The sequence below is a fragment of the Gracilinanus agilis genome, chromosome 4 (genome assembly GCF_016433145.1).
Source record: "Gracilinanus agilis isolate LMUSP501 chromosome 4, AgileGrace, whole genome shotgun sequence".
NCBI lineage: Eukaryota > Metazoa > Chordata > Mammalia > Didelphimorphia > Didelphidae > Gracilinanus > Gracilinanus agilis.
In genome coordinates this window covers 507,711,106-507,728,643 of record NC_058133.1, presented here as the reverse complement: position 1 = coordinate 507,728,643, position 17,538 = coordinate 507,711,106, and the positions used below count along the sequence as shown (strand labels likewise).

Genomic DNA, 17,538 nt, shown 5'->3' with positions numbered 1-17,538 from the left:
TTGGATCAGTTCACAACTCCACCAGCAATGCATTAATGTCCCAATTTTGCCACATCTCCTCCAACATTCATTATTCTCCCCTTCTATCATTTTAGCCAATCTGCTAGGTGTGAGGTGATACCTCAGAGTTGTTTTGATTTGCATTTCTCTAATTATTAGAGATTTAGAACACTTTCTCATGTGCTTATTAATACTTTTGATTTCTTTATTTGAAAATTGCCTATTCATGTCCCTTGCCCATTTATCAATTGGGGAATGGCTTGATTTTTTATACAATTGGTTTAGCTCCTTGTATATTTGAGTAATTAGACCACTGTCAGAGTTTTTTGTTTTAAAGATTTTTTCCCAATTTGTTGTTTCCCTTCTGATTTTGGCTGCATTTAAACCTAATCTCTCCCATATTGTTTTCCAGTTTTCCCAGTAGTTTTTGTCAAATAGATAGATTCCTAAGTATTTTATATTGTCTAGGTTGATTTTAAATGGTGTTTCTCTTTCTACCTCTTGCTGCTGTGATGTGTTGGAAATATAAAGAAATGCTGATGATTTATGTGCTTTTATTTTGTATCTTGCAACTTTGCTAAAGTAGTTGTTTATTTCTACAAGATTCTTAGTTGATTCTCTAGGATTTTTTAAGCAGACCATCATATCATCTGTAAAGAGTGATAGCTTAGTCTCCTCATTGTCTATTTTAATACCTTCAATTTCTTTTTCTTCTCTAATCGCTACTGCTAGTGTTTCTAGTACAATGTTAAATAATAGAGGTGATAATGGGCATCCTTGTTTCACTCCAGATCTTATTGGAAAGGCTTCTAATTTGTCCGCATTGCATATGATGCTTGTTGATGGGTTTAGGTATATACTGTTTATTACTTTTAGGAAAGGTCCTTCTATTTCTATGCTTTCCAGTGTTTTTAATAGGAACGGGCGCTGTATTTTGTCAAATGCTTTTTCAGCATCTCTTGAGATAATCATGTGATTTTTGTTGGTTAGATTGTTGATATGGTCAATTATGTGGATGGTTTTCCTAATGTTTAATCATCCTTGCATTCCTGATGTAAATCCCACCTGATCATGGTGGATAATCCTCTTGGTCACTTACCAGAGTCTCTTTGCTAGTATTCTATTTAAGATTTTTGCATCTATGTTCATTAGGGAGATTGGTCTGTAATTTTCTTTCTCTGTTTTTGATCTACCTGCCTTTGGAATCAGTACCATATTTGTGTCATAAAAGGAATTTGGTAGGACTCCTTCTTTGCTTATTGTATCAAATAATTTGTATAATATTGGGATTAGTTGCTCTTTGAATGTTTGATAGAATTCACTTGTGAATCCATCAGGCCCTGGTGATTTTTTCTTAGGGAGTTCTTTGATGGCTTGTTCAATTTCTTTTTCTGATATGGGCTTATTTAGGTATTCTATTTCTTGTGCTGTTAATCTAGGCAATTTACATTTCTGTAAATATTCATCCATATCACCTAGATTCCTAAATTTATTGCCATATAATTGGGCAAAACAGTTTTTAATGATTGCCTTAATTTCCTCTTCATTAGAAGTGAGGTCTCTTTTTTCATCTTTGATACTGTCAATTTGGTTTTCTTCTTTCCTTTTTTAAATTAGATTGATCAGTACTTTGTCTATTTTATCTTTTTTTTCAAAATACCAGCTCCTAGTCTTATTTATTAATTCAATAGTTCTTTTACTTTTGATTTTATTAATTTCTCCCTTGATTTTTAGTATTTCTAATTTAGTTTTCATCTGGGGATTTTTAATTTGCTCGCTTTCTAGTTTTTTAAGTTGCATGTCCAATCCATTAATCTCTGCCCTCCCTAATTTGTTAATATATGCACTCAAGGATATAACTTTCCTCTTGAGTACTGCCTTAGCTGCATCCCACAGAGTTTGGTAGGATGTCTCATCATTGTCATTCTCTTCAATGAAATTGTTGATTTTTTCTATGATTTCTTCTTTGACTAACTGGTTTTGGAGAATCATATTATTTAATTTCCAATTAATTTTTGATTTGCCTGTTCTGGTGCCGTACTAATTATTATTTTTATTGCATTATGATATAAGAAGGTTACATTTATTATTTCTGCTCTTTTGCATTTGTTTGCAATGTTTCTATGCCCTATTACATGGTCAATCTTTGTGAATGTACCATGCGTAGCTGAAAACAAGGTGTATTCCTTTTTGTCCCTATTTATTTTTCTCCACATATCTATTAAATCTAATTTTTCTAGGACTTCATTCACCTCTCTTATCTCTTTCTTATTTCTTTTTTGTTTGATTTATCTAATTTGATTTATCTAATGAATTACCTCCCCCTTCTTCTCCCCTCCCTTTTTTGACCTCCCCACTCCCCTGCTCCCCTTGGTTTATCCCTTCTGACTTTCTCAGTAGGGTTAGATAGAATTTTATATCCCAATGGATATAGCTACTCTTCCCTCTCAGGGTTAATTCCACTGAGAGTAAGGTTTAAATATTACCTCTTAATGCTCTCTTCCTCTCCTTCTTATAATAGTATTCATCCCATCCCCTTCCCATGCCCTCTTTGTGTGTAATAGAATATCCTATTTTTCTTATTCATTAAAGTTTCTCTTGGTGTCCTCTACTTTTCACCTCCCTCTTTCCCACACCCCATATCATCTTAGACCATTTAGTACTTCAACCTCTCCCTATGAATAATTCTTCTAATTGCTATAATAGTGAATACTATAATAGTGAATAGAGTTCATTACAGAGAATTACACATAACATTTCTCCACATAAGAATACAAATAATTAGATCTTTTTGAAGCCCTTAAAGAGGCAAATTTAAAAAATAAGAGTTTTCTTTCTTTCCCCTCTGTTTTTTATTTACCTTTTCATGTCTCTCTTGATTTTTGTGGTTGGATATCGATCTTTCCATTTAGTCCTGGTCTTTTCTGTGCAAATACTTGGAAATCTTCTATCTTGTTGAATGCCCACACTTTCCCCTGGAAGTATATAGTCAGTTTTGATGGGTAGGTGATCCTTGGTTGTAGACCCAGTTCTTTTGCCTTTCTGAATATCATATTCCAAGCCTTGTAGTCTTGTAGTGTGGAGGCTGCCAGATCCTGGGTGATCCTGATTGGTGCTCCTTGATATCTGAATTGTCTCTTTCTGGCGTCTTGTAAAATTTTTTCTTTTACTTGGAAGCTCTTGAATTTGGCTATTATATTCCTGGGGGTTGTTTTTTTCTGGGTCTAGTGTAGAAGGTGATCTATGGATCCTTTCACTGTCTATATTGACCTCTTGTTGTAGAACTTCAGGGCAGTTTTGCTGAATAATTTCTTTTAGTATGGAGTCCAAATTTCTATTAATTTCTGCTTTTTCAGGAAAACTAATCATTCTCAAATTGTCTCTTCTAGACCTGTTTTCTTGATCTGTCAATTTCTCATTGAGATATTTCATGTTTCCTTCTATTTTATCACTCTTTTGACTTTGTTTTATTTGTTCTTGCTGTCTTGAGAGATCATTAGCTTCTAATTGCTCAATTCTAGCCTTTAGAGACTGGTTTTCCTTTACAATCTGGTCATTTCTGGTGTTTAATTTATTTGTCTCACTTTCCAATTGTGAAATTCTGCCTTTTAAACTGTTATTTTCTTGCCAGATTTTGGTTTCCAATTTGCTTACCATTTCGTTTGATTTTTGGGCATTGTTCTCCAATTGGGAGTTTCTGTCTTCTAACCTGTTAATTTCCTTTTGAGCTATTTCCCACTTCTCTAGCTAAATCTCTTCCATCTTTCTCATCATCTCAGATTTGAACTCTTCAAGAGCTTGTGACTAGTTTTCATTATTTTGGGAAGGTTTGGATATGATTATTTGTTTGTTCTCCTCTGCTGTTTGCTCTGTTGTCTGGATTTTCTCTGTGTAAAAGTTGTCGAGTGTTAAAGATTTCTTCTTGTTGATCTTTCTCTTTTGGGGTTCCTGTGGATGGCTTGCCATTGGGAGCCGTGTGCCCTCTCAGGTTTATCCTCACACCCCGGGTCTGTCTGAACTCTTTAGGCTCCTGAGGTCTCAGGTCTAGTTGTTCTCAGGGTCAAGCCTCCTGTTGGTCCCCTTATTTGTTCCTCTGCCTGAAGCTCCTTTAACAGTTTCAGGGAGCTGCTTCCACAGGCGTACACCCCTCTGCACTGGGTCTCCACCCAAGGTCCAAGCCTGCGCTCAGGGTCTGTGTTCAAAGTCCACACGTTCTTTAGCCTCTTGGGGTCTTAAGTCTTGCTGCTCTCAGGAGCAGGCCCTGGTGTCCCACATAGCTGCCAAGGACTTAATGGGTGCCCCAAACTTGCTCTAGCTCTTGGCACTGTAGGTGGTGTGGGGGGAGGGGGTTGCTCAGCTCACGTTTTAGTGAGAGCTGTTTCTCCCCTTTATATGGAAATGCCCCAATTCCACGTACCTTCAATGCTGCGCCCTGTTGTGGAGTCCCTTCATTCATCTGGTTTGTTTTTATGTCTTCTTGAGGAGTCCTATATGTGTTTGTTTAGGAGAGGTTAAGCAGCTGCTTTTTACTCTTAACCAAGAAGTCAAGGTAAGTGTTTTAAAAAACAAAACAAAACAAAACAAAACAAAAATAAAAACGAACAAAATACCATGAGAAAACATAGGAATAAAAGGGTCTTTATTTCAAATAATAAATAGTATTTATTTCAAACCATCAGCAATTATCATCTATAATGGGGATAAGTAGAAACCTTCCCCAAGAAATAAGGAGTGAAGCAATGGTGCTCATTATCACCACTATTATTTAATACTGTACTAGAAATGTTAGCTTTAGCAAAAGAGAAAAGAAAATGAAATTGAAGGAGTTAAAGTAGGCAATGAGGAAACTAAGCTATAGTTCTTTGTAAATGATATGATGGTGTACTTAGAAAATCCTAGATAATCAGCTAAAAACTAGTTGAAATATTTAATAACTTTAGTGAAGTCACAGAATGCAAAATAAACCCATATAAATAATCAACATTTCTATATATTTCCAACAAAGTTCAAGAGGAAGAGTTAGAAAGAGAAATTCCATTTAAAATCACTCTAGAAAACATAAAATACTTGGGCATCTATTTGCCAAGACAGACACAAAAATTACATGAATGCAATTATAAAACACTTTTCACGCAAAGAAAGCCAGATCTAAACAACTGGAAAAACATTAATTACTGATGGGTAGACCAAGCTAATATTCAAAAATGATATTCCTGCCTAAATTAATTTACTTATTCAGTGCCATGACAATCAAACTACCAAAACACTATTTTATAGAACTAAAAAAAATAATAAAATTCATCTTGAAGGACAGAAGATCAAGCATATCAAAGGAATTCATGGAAAATATGTAAAGGACAATGGTCTACAATACCAGATCTCAAACTGTACTATCATCAGTACTCATCAAAACAATCTGGTACTGGCTATTAGCTAAGAAATAGAATCAATGGAATAGCTTAGGGGTAAATGACCTTAGCAATCTAGTGTTTGATAAACCCAAAGATTTCAGCTTTTGGGATAAGAACTCACTATTTGACAAAAACTGCTGGGAAGGGGGCAGCTGGGTAGCTCAGTGCATTGAGAATCAGGCCTAGAGATGGGAGGTCCTAGGTTCAAATCCAGCCTCAATTGTGTGATCCTGGGCAAGTCACTTGACCCCTATTGCCCACCCTTACCACTCTTCCACCTAGGAGCCAATACACAGAAGTTAAGGGTTTTAAAAAAACAAACTGCTGGGAAACCCAGAAAATAATATGGTAAAAACTAGGTGTAGACCAATATCTCACACTCTATACCAACATAAGGTCAAAATGGATATATAATTTAGACATAAAGGGTGATGCTTTAAGTAAAATTGGGGCTCATAGAATAGTTTACCTGTCAGATCTATGGAGAAGGGGGAAATTTATGTCCAAATAAGAGATAGAGAACATCATAAGATATAAAATGAATAATTTTGACATATATTTTGACTGTATTAAAGGTTTTTGTACAAACAAAGCCAATATAACCAAGAAGGGAAACAAGTGAGAAAAAAATTTATAATAAAATTCTCTAATATAGGTCTCATTTCTCAGATATGTAGAGGTCTCATTTCTCAAATATATAGAGGTCTCATTTCTCAAATATATAGAGAAGGAAGTCAAATTTATAAGAATATAAATCATTCTTCATTTACAAATGGTCAAAGGATATTAATAAGTAGTTTTCAGATGAAGAAATCAAATCAATCAATGATCATATAAAAATGTTCTAAATCACTCTTGGTTAGAGAAATGCAAATTAAGACAACTCTGAGGTACCTCCTTATACCTATCAGATTGACAGTAAAGGGAAGCGATAAATGTTGGAGGAGATGTGACAAAATTGGGACACTAATGTATTGTTAGTGGAGTTGTGAACTGATTCAACCAATGTGGAGGACAATTTGGAACTATGACCAAAGTGCTATAAACCAATACATACCCTTTGGCCCAATAATATCATAATAGATCTGTTCCTAAAGAGATAAAAAAGTGGGGGAACAGGAAAGGACCTACTTGTACAAAAATATTTATAGCTGCTCTTTTTGTGGTGGCAAAGAATCAGAAATTGAAGAGATGTCCATCAGTTGGGGAATGGCTAAACAAAATGATGGTGATGAAACAAACACTATTGTGCTGTGTAGGAAATGATGAACAAGATGATTTCAGAAAGAGCTGGGAAGACCTACATGAACTGATGCAGAGTGAAATAAGCAGAACCAGGAGAACATTATACACACTAATGGCAAGACTGTGGAATGATTAATTGTGATAGACTTGGTTACTCTCAGCAATACAATGATCCAGGGCAACTCTGAGGGACTTAGGAAAAAGAACACTATCCACATCCAGAGAAGGAACTGTGGGAGCAGAAACACAGAAGAAAAACAACTGCTTGAAGTGTTGATGGGGACATGATTGGGAATGCAGACTCTAAACAATCACCCTAGTGCAAATATCAATAATATGGAAATAAGTCTTGATCAATGACACATGTAAAGCCCAGTGGAATTGCACTTTGGCTATGGGAGGAGGTGTAAGGGGGAAAAAGGTGTTTTGGGGTTCAATATATTAAAACATGGTCACCAGAGGATTGAACAATTATCAATCCTCAATTAAGAATAATCTGCAGGCAAAATTGACTTTATGGAAGTTTATTTACAATTGAGAAGAGAGAGAGGAAATAAGGAAATAAGAATCTAACACAGTAGGTAATTTACTACAATCCTCTAATTAATCCCGGTAGATCTAATTAACCCTCAGCTGAGAGTCAGAGGGGCAGAGGCCCAGAGGTGTTAAGAGAAGTTCAGGAAGATTCAGTCAGTCTTTAAACTCACCACATGGAATTCAAAGAAGATATTTAAAGCAGTCTCACCAGGGTCTCATCGTTCCAGTCAGCACTCTTCTACGAACCAGGAAAACTAGAAGACCTCCTTCACCAGCCGCCCTCTTCACCAGAAGACCCTCTCCAGCAGAAGACCTTCTCCTTTTAAAGGGGTCACTTATGTGTCACTTCCTGTGCCTCCCTCCTACTTTGCATGTCCTATCACAATAGACGATTCTTATTAGGACACGTAGGGGATGGTCAGTTGATTCTGATTCGTCACCCACTCTAGCACACTGGGTTAAGGACCTCCCAGAATTTGGAAGTGCTCTCACCTTTGGTGATTAAATCTAAAGATGGGCATTGTAGACAATCCAATTATCACAGAGGGTGGGAGGAGGGAAAGAACATGAATCATGTAACCATGGGAAAATTTTCATAATTAATCAATTAAAAAAACCCTTTAGTTTATTTAGTTACAAAAATCAATATGGAAATATGTTTTGCTTGATAATACACATATAATCCAGATCAAATACTTTGCCATCTCCAGGAAAGGGTAAGGAAGGAGGGTAGGAAACAATTTGGATCATATAATTTCAGAAAATTTATGTTGAAATTTGTTATTACCTATAATTGATAAAATAAAATATAAAACAAATTTAGCATGTAATTTTTTGAAACTGTCCTGCTTTTCTCTGTTTCTTTTCTAATCTTCCTTCCATTCCATTCTGTGCATTAAAAATATTTCAAAATTTCTTCTTTGTCTAAAAATATTTGTCTTATTCATCACCATGATTTCATCCCTCTGGGCTTAAAGGCAGATAGCAGCTTCATGATTAGTTCTTTGGAATCATGATTAGCCATGGCATTGAGTCCAATAAACTACTTAAAAAAAAGAAGAAAAAGAAAAGAATGAGGGGGCAGCTGGATGGTTCAGTGGCTTGAGAGCCAGGCCTAGAGCTGGGAAATCTTAGGTTCAAATCTGGCCTCAGACACATCCTAGTTGTGTGACCCTGGGCAAGTCACTTAATTCCCATTGTCTAGCCCCTAACACTCTTCTGCCTTGGAACCAATACATAGTATTGATTCTAAGACAGAAAGTAAGGGTTTAAAAAAAAATAATGTACCTGGACTTTTAGGCAAGATGGCTGTCTAAACAAGGGGAGGCTGCCCAGTTATCCCTGAAAAGTTGAAACAGAAGAATAATGATCTAAGAAGAATCTAGTAAGTGCTATTTTCTGATCCAGATCTGCAGAAAAATGTCAGCTGGAAGCCCAAAGACAATGAGAAAAAGTTATTCCTCCAGCAAGGAAAAAGCCAGGGCAACCATGGAGAGGACAGAAATTGCTTAAAAGCAGCAAAATGGGAGGTTTCCCCTCAGAGAGCCCAGAGTGGTCAGAAAGCCCTGTAAGCAGTGGCCAGTGACAAGCATCATGCTTACCAGCTCTGGGATATCCCTGATAATCTGTCCTGAGAAACTAGAAAGATGCCTAGAGTCCAGCACTCTGAATGAACTTCACAGATCAGTGGAAGATGGGCACCAGAACAAGGACCCAGGGGACTCAGGGTGCGAGTACGATGGTCAAAAAGCTCCACTCAAAAGCGTAGCAGGGGATGGAATCTGGCCTGGCCCCAAACCCCAATTCAGGAACCAGAGGTGGAGAGGTAAACCAAAGAAGGCTCTGCTCAGTATAAACAATTATTGCAAATCTAACTCCATAGTAATTTCAGGAAGAGACTCAAAGGGAAAAACTATTCTTTCTATAAGAACCATATTCAGACCTAGAAGAAATGAAGCAAGAGCAGAAAAAAAGCATGAACTTTCTTGAGGAGAAAGTGGCAAATCTTATCCAAAAAATGGGTAAAGCTTAAAAACTAAAATGGACCAAATAGCAATTAACTCTGTGAAACAGAAAGAAATAATCAAATCAAATAAAAAGTCTAAAAAACAGAAGAAGTCAAGGAGATGAATTAACCATCAGTCATTCCTTCTCCGGCTCCTTCTGTCCCATCCCCCTTGCACAAATCCCATTCTTACATCAGCTAATATTTATATAGTGCCTACTATATGGTAGGCTTTGTGGGAAGCTCTCCACAATTATTTTCTCACTTGACACCCCCTCCCCCACAACAAACCTGAGAGGTGAGTGCTATTATGATCCCTGCTTTTTAAAATTCAAAGATATTTTATTTTCCCAGTTACATGTAATAAACAATTTTAATACGTTTCCTGAAATAATAAGATTCAAATTGTCTCCCTTTCTACCTTCCCTTCCCCCTCTCAGAGATGGTAAGCAATTTGAGCTGGGTTATATGTGTATTATCATGCAAAACACACTTCCAGATTGGCCATTGTTGTAAGAGAACACTCATGTAAAACCCAGACTCCAAAATAAACCTGTAAATTAAACTAATGTGAAAGAGAGTATGCTTTGTATGATCCCCATTTTACAAAGGAAGAAACTGTGTCCAACAGACGTCGAGTCACTTGCTCGGGGCCACACAGCTAGTAAGTATCTGAGGCTGAATTTGAACTCGAGTAATAAGAATAAGAAGAAGAAGAAGAGTTAATATCTATATAGCACTTAGTAAATGTCAGGCACTGTGGTTGTTGTTTATTCGTTTCTGTCTTGTCTGACTCTTTGTAACCCCATTTGAGTTTTCTTCTGGTTGTTGCTGTTGTTGTTGTTTTATATAGCAAAGATACCGGAGTGGTTGGCCATTTCCTTCTCCAGCTCATTTCACAGAGGAGGAAACTGAGGCCAACAGAGTTCAGGGTTTTCTTGGCAGAGATCCTGGAGTGGTCGGACATTTCCTTCTTCAGGTCATTTTACAGGGGAGGAAACTGGAGGAAACAGAGTTAAGTGACTTGCATGGGGGGCCATATAGTATCTGAAGCCAGATTTGAACTCAGGAAGACTCATTTTCCTGGGTTTAGAACTGGTACTTTATCCACTGTGCCACGTAGCTGCCCTAGGCTCTGTGCTAAGCACTTCATGATTATTATTTTATTTACTCCTCATGACAATCCCAAGAGACAAATGCTATTATTATCCCCATTTTTAAAAATGAGGAAACTGAGGCAAACGAAAGGTAAGTGACTTGCCCAGGATTATACAGCTAGCAAGTGTCTAAGGTCAAATTTGAACTCAAGTTCTTCCAATGCCAGACCCAGTGCTCCAGCCACAGAACCAGCTAGCTGCCCAAAGACAAAAGAAGGTCCTGGGTTGGGGCTGGGGCGGATTCTGTTCTGAGGGTTTGAGGAGGGAAAGAAGAAAGGAGGATAAAAGGAGCCAAACATTAACGGAAAAAGAAAGAAAAAGGGGGAAGGGCGTGGATCTTGCTCTTTATAACTGAGGTGTGAGAGAATAAAACATGGAGGAAGAGGTGGGGAGGGTGGGTCAGATGAACCTCGCTCTTATCTGCAATGCACAAAGGTTTTTCACACACACACACACACACACACACACACACACACACACACACACGTCACTGAGAAATACGTCCAACTCGACAGGGAATGGGGGATGGGGAAGAGGGAGGGCTGCTAGAGAAAGGAATAGTCACAAGCGAAACCAATTTGCTGATCCCGATGGGGGGTGATGGGGGGAATGGGGAGGAGACAAAGGAACTAACATCCAAGGGTTGCTTTTTATCCCCTCTCAGACATTTGAGAGAATGGCTGAAAAAATCGTATGTACAAATTAATGGAATATTACTTCATGGCACAAAATGAAAGGCAATTTCAGAGAATCTTGGATAGCGTGAACCAGTGCAGAGGGAAATGAGTAGAATCAGGGTAACCATAGCATCCAGGAAAATAGCTCTGAAAAGGCTTAGCACCTCTGAGCCAATCAGCAGCCAATCATTCACCTCCAGAGGCTCTGTGACAAAGCAGGAGGGTGGCCACCTCCTGCCGGAGAAGGGACGGACACAAAGGAATAAGCAAGACATTTTTGGACAAGGACATTGTGGATTTTGTTGGACTGCACTTGTTGTTGCGAGGGCATCTTCCTTGATTGTGGGAGAGATGACAGAGGCAGGGGGGATTAGCCGTAGTAGTAATTCCCCCCCCAAAGAAGGTTATCGTAGCATCTTTTCCAGTGCTCCAAAGGGAGCAGCTGGAAATTCAGAAACAAACAGGACCATTGTGAAAGTAACATATAGGGTTTACTATATATATTTCTTTAAAGTGAACAGTGTCAAATGGAGATCCACAGTTTTTTGTTCTGTCATGTGATGGAAATGGTTTTTTTTTTTTTTGTTTGTTTATTTTAAGGTCAAAATTTAAAAAAATAAAAAAATAAAATGTTCAATAAAAGGAATATGCCTTAAGGAAACTGTTTTCCTCAGCCCTGATTAACAGTATAATTTATTTCCCCAAACTTCATATTTCCTCAGTTTTAAACTTCTCACAGGCTAGTAGTTCAATGAAAACAGTGGCTCCCCACATTTTATCCTCACTGTCAGAATTCTGGAAATGTTCACTGACCCAACGAGAAAGGGCTCATATCTCATTCTTATGGAAAAGAATTATAGGTAACTGAGTGTAAATAGCTCTATATAAACCTGCTGTAGACCTTAGGAAAGGTCCTTCCACATTCTGTACCAAAGGCTGCCCTGAGCTGCATCAAGACTCAGGGTATGTGTCCATCCCTTTTCCCTCCAAGCTTTCTCTATGCCTTCTCCAATCTGCAGCGCAAGAATGAGAAGACAAAGGGCTTTGCCTGACACAGATCCCAAAAGGTGTAACAGTCTTGTAGGCTATTCTTTTATTCCCTTGACCTTCTCACTCCTCTCTCACCTCAGTATCCAGTCAATTTTATGTAATGTTCCTGAAATGTGGCTCCTTCTCTCCTTTGACATTTGCCACTATCCTGGTGCAAGCCCTGGTCACCCATGCCTGGACTATTGCAATAGATTCTAGTAGATCTGCCTGACTCTCTCTGTTCCAGTCCATCCTCCATTCAGCTGTCTGAGTGATCTTCATAACACATGGGTCTGACCGTATCTTCCAGCCCCATACCCACCCCTGACCCCACTCAATAGACTCCAGTGTCACCCTTTTACCTCCAGGACCAAATATTCTAAGCAGGCTTCTTATACCTTACACTCCCCTATACTTCAATCCAGGGACAATAGCCTCCATGTCATTCCTTGACATGGGAATTTGCACTAACTGTATATAATTTCTGTTAGTTTGGTTGTTGATATGGTCAATTATGTGGATGGTTTTCCTAATATTAAATCAGCCTTACATTCCTGGTATAAATCCCACCTGATCATAGTGAATAATCCTTGTGATAACTTGCTGAAGTTTCTTTGCTAGTATTTTATTTAAGATTTTTGCATCTATGTTCATTAGGGAGATTGGTCTATAGTTTTCTTTCTCTGTTTTTGGTCTTCCTGGTTTAGGAATCAGTATCCTATGTGTGTCATAAAAAGAATTTGGTAAGAGTCCTTGCTTGTTTTGTCAAATAGATTGTATAGTATTAGGATTAGTTCTTTAAATGTTTGATAGAATTCACTTATGAATCTATCTGGCCCTGGGAATTTTTTTCTTAGGGAGTTCATAGATGACATGTTCAATTTCTTTTTCTGAGATGGGATTATTTAAGTATTCTATTTCAGGGGCAGCTGGGTAGCTCAGTGGATTGAGAGCAAGGCCCAGAGATGAGAGGTCCTGGGTTCAAATCTGACCTCAAATTCTTCCTAGCTGTGTGACTTGGGGCACATCACTTCACCCCCATTGCATATGCCTTACCAGTCTTCTGCCTTAGAACCAATACACAGTATTGATTCTAAGATGGAAGGTAAGGTGTTTTTTTTTTTAAGAGTATTCTATTTCCTCTTTTGTTAATCTAGGCAATTTATATTTTTGTAAATATTTGTCCATTTCACCTAGACTGTCATATTTATTGTCGTATAATTGGGCAAAAAGCTCTTAATAATTGCTTTAGTTTCTTCTTCATAAGAGGTGAGGTTACCTTTTCATTTTTGATACTATTAATTTGATTATCTTCTTCCTCTTTTTAAATTAGATTAACTAATACTTTATTTCATTTTTTCATAGAACCAGTTTCTAGTCTTATTAGTTCAATAGTTCTTTTACTTTCAATTTTATTAATTTCTCCTCTGATTTTTAGGATTTCCAGTTTAGTTTTTATCTGGGGGTTTTAAATTTGTTTTTTTTTTCTAGTTTTTTTTTTAAGTTGCATGTCCAATTCATTTTTCTCCTCTCTCTCTATTTTGTTGATATAGGCACTCAGGGATATATATTTTCCCCTGAGTACTGCTTTGGCTATCACCCATAGATTTTGATAGGTTGTCTCTTCATTGTCATTCTTTTTAATGAACTCAGTAATTATTTCTGAGCTGTATGTTGGACCAAAATATTCATCATCATGGTGGAGGAGATATGGTGCAGAATTCAGGTTAAGGAAGGATTCCCCACAGATAGTGAGGTCCAGTCCTCCAGACATTCCTGTTTGCAGATGATATTGTGCTGTTTATATCAGGTCTCTGCAAGAGATCTGTAATCACTCAAAGTTGTTTGGCCAAACCTTCCACACAGGAAAGATGAACTGGATGAATTATGTCTATTGCCCAGGTTTCAACATACATCTGAATAGAACCTGTACAGACATTGTCTGACATTTTGTCCATCTAGGGTAAGTTGAATGGGAGGAAGAAAGTGTGCTGGATTGGCTCCAAGAAATTGTGGGGCTTTTTTATGAATCATAAATTTCTCTTATTATATATAGTAAAGACCCATCTTTTCAAACCAAAAAAATTTTTTTGGTCTGAACATTTTTTATTTAATTAATTAATTTAGAATATTTTTCCATGGTTACATGATTCATGTCCTTTCCTTCCTCTCCTCTTACTCCCCTCCTGCAGCCAATGAGCAATTCCACTGGGTCAAACCAAAGATTTTACTGGTATTACATGACAGAGAGCCCTGGAAGTTATGGTTTGACTGCATATATTGTGAAGACGGGATTAATCCTATCTTCACAGAACAGAGGTCACTGCCTCTGGAGAATTAAAGATGAGAATCACAGAGCGAAACAGAGAGGTGTACTGTGGGTACAAGCAGTCTGCAAAAGTGACCAACGTGGAACACAGAAGAGGGATGAGAGTAAGGGATGTTTTCAAGACATTGTAAGACAAAGAAGATGGACCAGGCACTTGATGACATAAAGTGGTGGCAAGCTAGAGGACTCCATTACCCAGGTACCCTCATACAAGGTGGGTAACCATGGATAGGTTGCCATATTCATTACTGGAAGGAACTCATGAGTTCATATCATGGATCCATTTGAATAATGGGATAAAATGAGATAATATTTGTAAAGCACTTTGCATACCTGAAAGTGCTAGATTGAATGTCAATAAGTATTTATCAGGCTCTTATTGTGTGTCAGACATTGTGCTAAGCACAGAGTATAAAAAAGAGATAAAAAGTGTCTCAAGAAACTCACACTTTAACGAAAAAATAATAGTATTATTATTAACAGGGCAGCTAGATACCATAATGGAGAGAGCGACAGGTTTGCAGTCAGGAAGACCTGAGTTCAAAACCAGCCTCAGATAATTGCTAGCTGTGTGACCCTGGGGAAGTCACTTAACCCTATTTACCTCAGTTTCCTTATCTGTAAAATGAGCTGAGGAAGGAAATAGTAAACCATTCTAGTATCTACACCAAGAAAGCCCCAAATGGAATCACAAAGTGTCGGACATAACTGAAAAATGACTGAATAACAAATTGTTATTAATATTAGTAGTAGTATTTTTAGTATTAGTATTATTATTCATATTATTATTATTAGTAGTAAGTATTTGAGTATACATTAAAGGGAAAGGTCAGTGCTGACTAGACCAGTTACAGTAGGTTAGAGATGGGATTTTGGCCTGTGCCCTGAAGAAAGAGGTGAGGCAGTAGTCAAAAGACTGGAGGTTTTCAGTGTAGTGCACATAAATGAAGCCATTGTTAACTATAACCTTGCAAAGCAATTTACCTCTATAGACTTTATTTTCTCTATTTTGAAGATGAGAAGATTGAACTAGACAATTTCTACTCTCTGGTTTTAAATCTATAAGTTGAAGATCCACTATTACTAAGATGTGTCTGCAGTGCACTGTGAGCAATAACCTGATAAGTACAGAAGCTGAAATCAAAAGATAGAACATCAAAAACAGTTGGGCAATTCATGATTAGCTCATGCACTCTCTAGTTTTTTGTCTGTTTCCAATTTGTTTGCAACATGAAAAATAGCAATGTGAGTATGTTAGTGACTAGAAAACAATAAGATAATACATTAGGGTTGTAGCTAGAATTCAACTTGCTGAATTTATTAATTTTGCCTCTCCCCCTTGTATTTTTTGCTCAAATAAATTTTATTTATATTTAACTTAATATATGTATATATATTATCTCCTCTGATTAGCTCCAATTTATCTTGCCTACATTTTGTTAGTATATGGTTGTCTCTCCCATTAGACTGTGAGCTCTTTGAGGGCAGGGACTATCTTTTGTCTTCCTTTCTGTCCCTGCTCAGGACATAGATCCTAGTAGGTGTTTAATGTTCGATTGATCTCTAAAAGAGATATAACTTTGTATGTATTAACAGGCTTTATTTAAACAACAACAACTTTGGAGAGGGAATTGTGGAATAGATCACTATCTCAAAAAAAGTTAACCCCCCCTCCCCCCGCAACTTTTCAGTTATTGGCCTCTACGCTCCTAATGCCATGGTATAGAGAAGATAGACCAGTAGGTATAGGTAGACTTCTATTCAATATAAAGGAAAATTTCCTAATGAATGACTGCCTGTTAGCTACTGTGAAGCTCTTTACTACTGAAGCTATTGAAGTAGAGATTGGAGGACCATTTCAAGGGGTATTCTGGAGGGTATCATCCAGGGATACGGATTCAGGTACCTAGAGGACCACTCTTGGGGGATGCTGAAAAGGGATGTGAATGTGTGGACACAGAATGGAGCAAATGACCTCTGAGCATCCCAAGGTGAGATGGGCTTGCTTGGTAAGGTGGTGAGCTGCCCTCCTTGGAGGTATTACAGCAGAAGGAGGACCAGTCTGGAGGATGCTGGAGAAGGAAGGTACCTTTATCCATCCTGACCCAGGTGCCTTTGAGGGAGGACCACTGCGGGGAAGTGGGGGAGGGGGAAGGGTGGATGGAGAAACGACAGCGCATGCGCAGGCATAACCCACACCAGACTCCTCTACGAGGAATGACCAACGGTCACACTTCTCGCACCAAACGGCCGCGCGCCCGGCCCGCTCGAGCCCAACTGTCTTCTATGCCTATGCCTGTGCCCGTGCCCGTGCCCATGCCATCTCCTACTCCATTCTCCAGAGAGAAAAAGTTAGGGTGGGGCGCAGTGGGAGGTGCCGGATTCCGTACCCCGCGCCTCAGGATTGGCGGCAGGGTAGCAATAGCCCCGCCCCTGAATCCTCTTGTTCTGTTCGGGATAGAGTTTAGCGGAGCCTCGTTCTCAGGATCTCCTAAGGGATGAGGTGGGGTGGGGCGGCAGGCTTCTGCGCATGCACCGACAAGCAGGGGTCCCCAGGGTGCGATGGTGACGGTGACGTCAGTGGACGGCGCCGGCGCAGTCGGGAAACGCTTCCTGTGGGCGTGTGGGCGGCGTCACAAGTTAGCGACGTTGCTGTGGTGGGGCTGCTGGCATCTGAGGCGGAGGTTGCGGTGATAGCAGCAGCAGCAGCAAGCAGCAGCGGCAGCAGCAGCGGCAGCAGCAGCGGCGGCGGCGGCAACGGCGGAGGTGGAGGCGGCGACTGCAGCTGTGGGAGCAGTGGCAGAAGAGGCTCCGGCTTCGTGTCCGGATCCGGCTGCGAGCGCCGGCTCTTGGCCTGTGTCGGCCTCCGCTGTTCCTACGCCAGCCTGGTATGTACAGATGGCTGATTAGTATCTTCCACTCCGTGTTCTGGAGGCCGCGCGGCGGCCCCGAGCCCGGAGCCGAGGCCCTACACAAGAGGCGGCTGTCGGACAGGTGAGAGGCGCGCACGCGCACGCGCGGGCGGGGCCCCGAGCACTCTTTAGGCGTCTGCTGGCTGCGGCCTGCCCAGGCCTCCGCGACCTGCGAGCCCCTCCCCGTGCCTCCGTTTCCTATTCTTCACCGTGGGATCCGGAGCATCGACCGGCCC

General features: G+C 39.3%; 1 protein-coding gene across 1 annotated transcript in view; it reads right to left on the bottom strand.

Annotated features, from left to right (window-relative positions):
* LIPH (lipase H) overlaps window positions 1-16,708 on the bottom strand; it is a 70,644-nt gene extending 53,936 nt beyond the window's left edge. Inside the window, exon 1 of the mRNA XM_044675640.1 lies at window positions 16,634-16,708. Coding sequence (XP_044531575.1) covers window positions 16,634-16,708 — 75 coding nt within the window. The remainder of the gene's footprint in view (window positions 1-16,633) is intronic.
* Window positions 16,709-17,538: the final 830 nt, after the last annotated feature.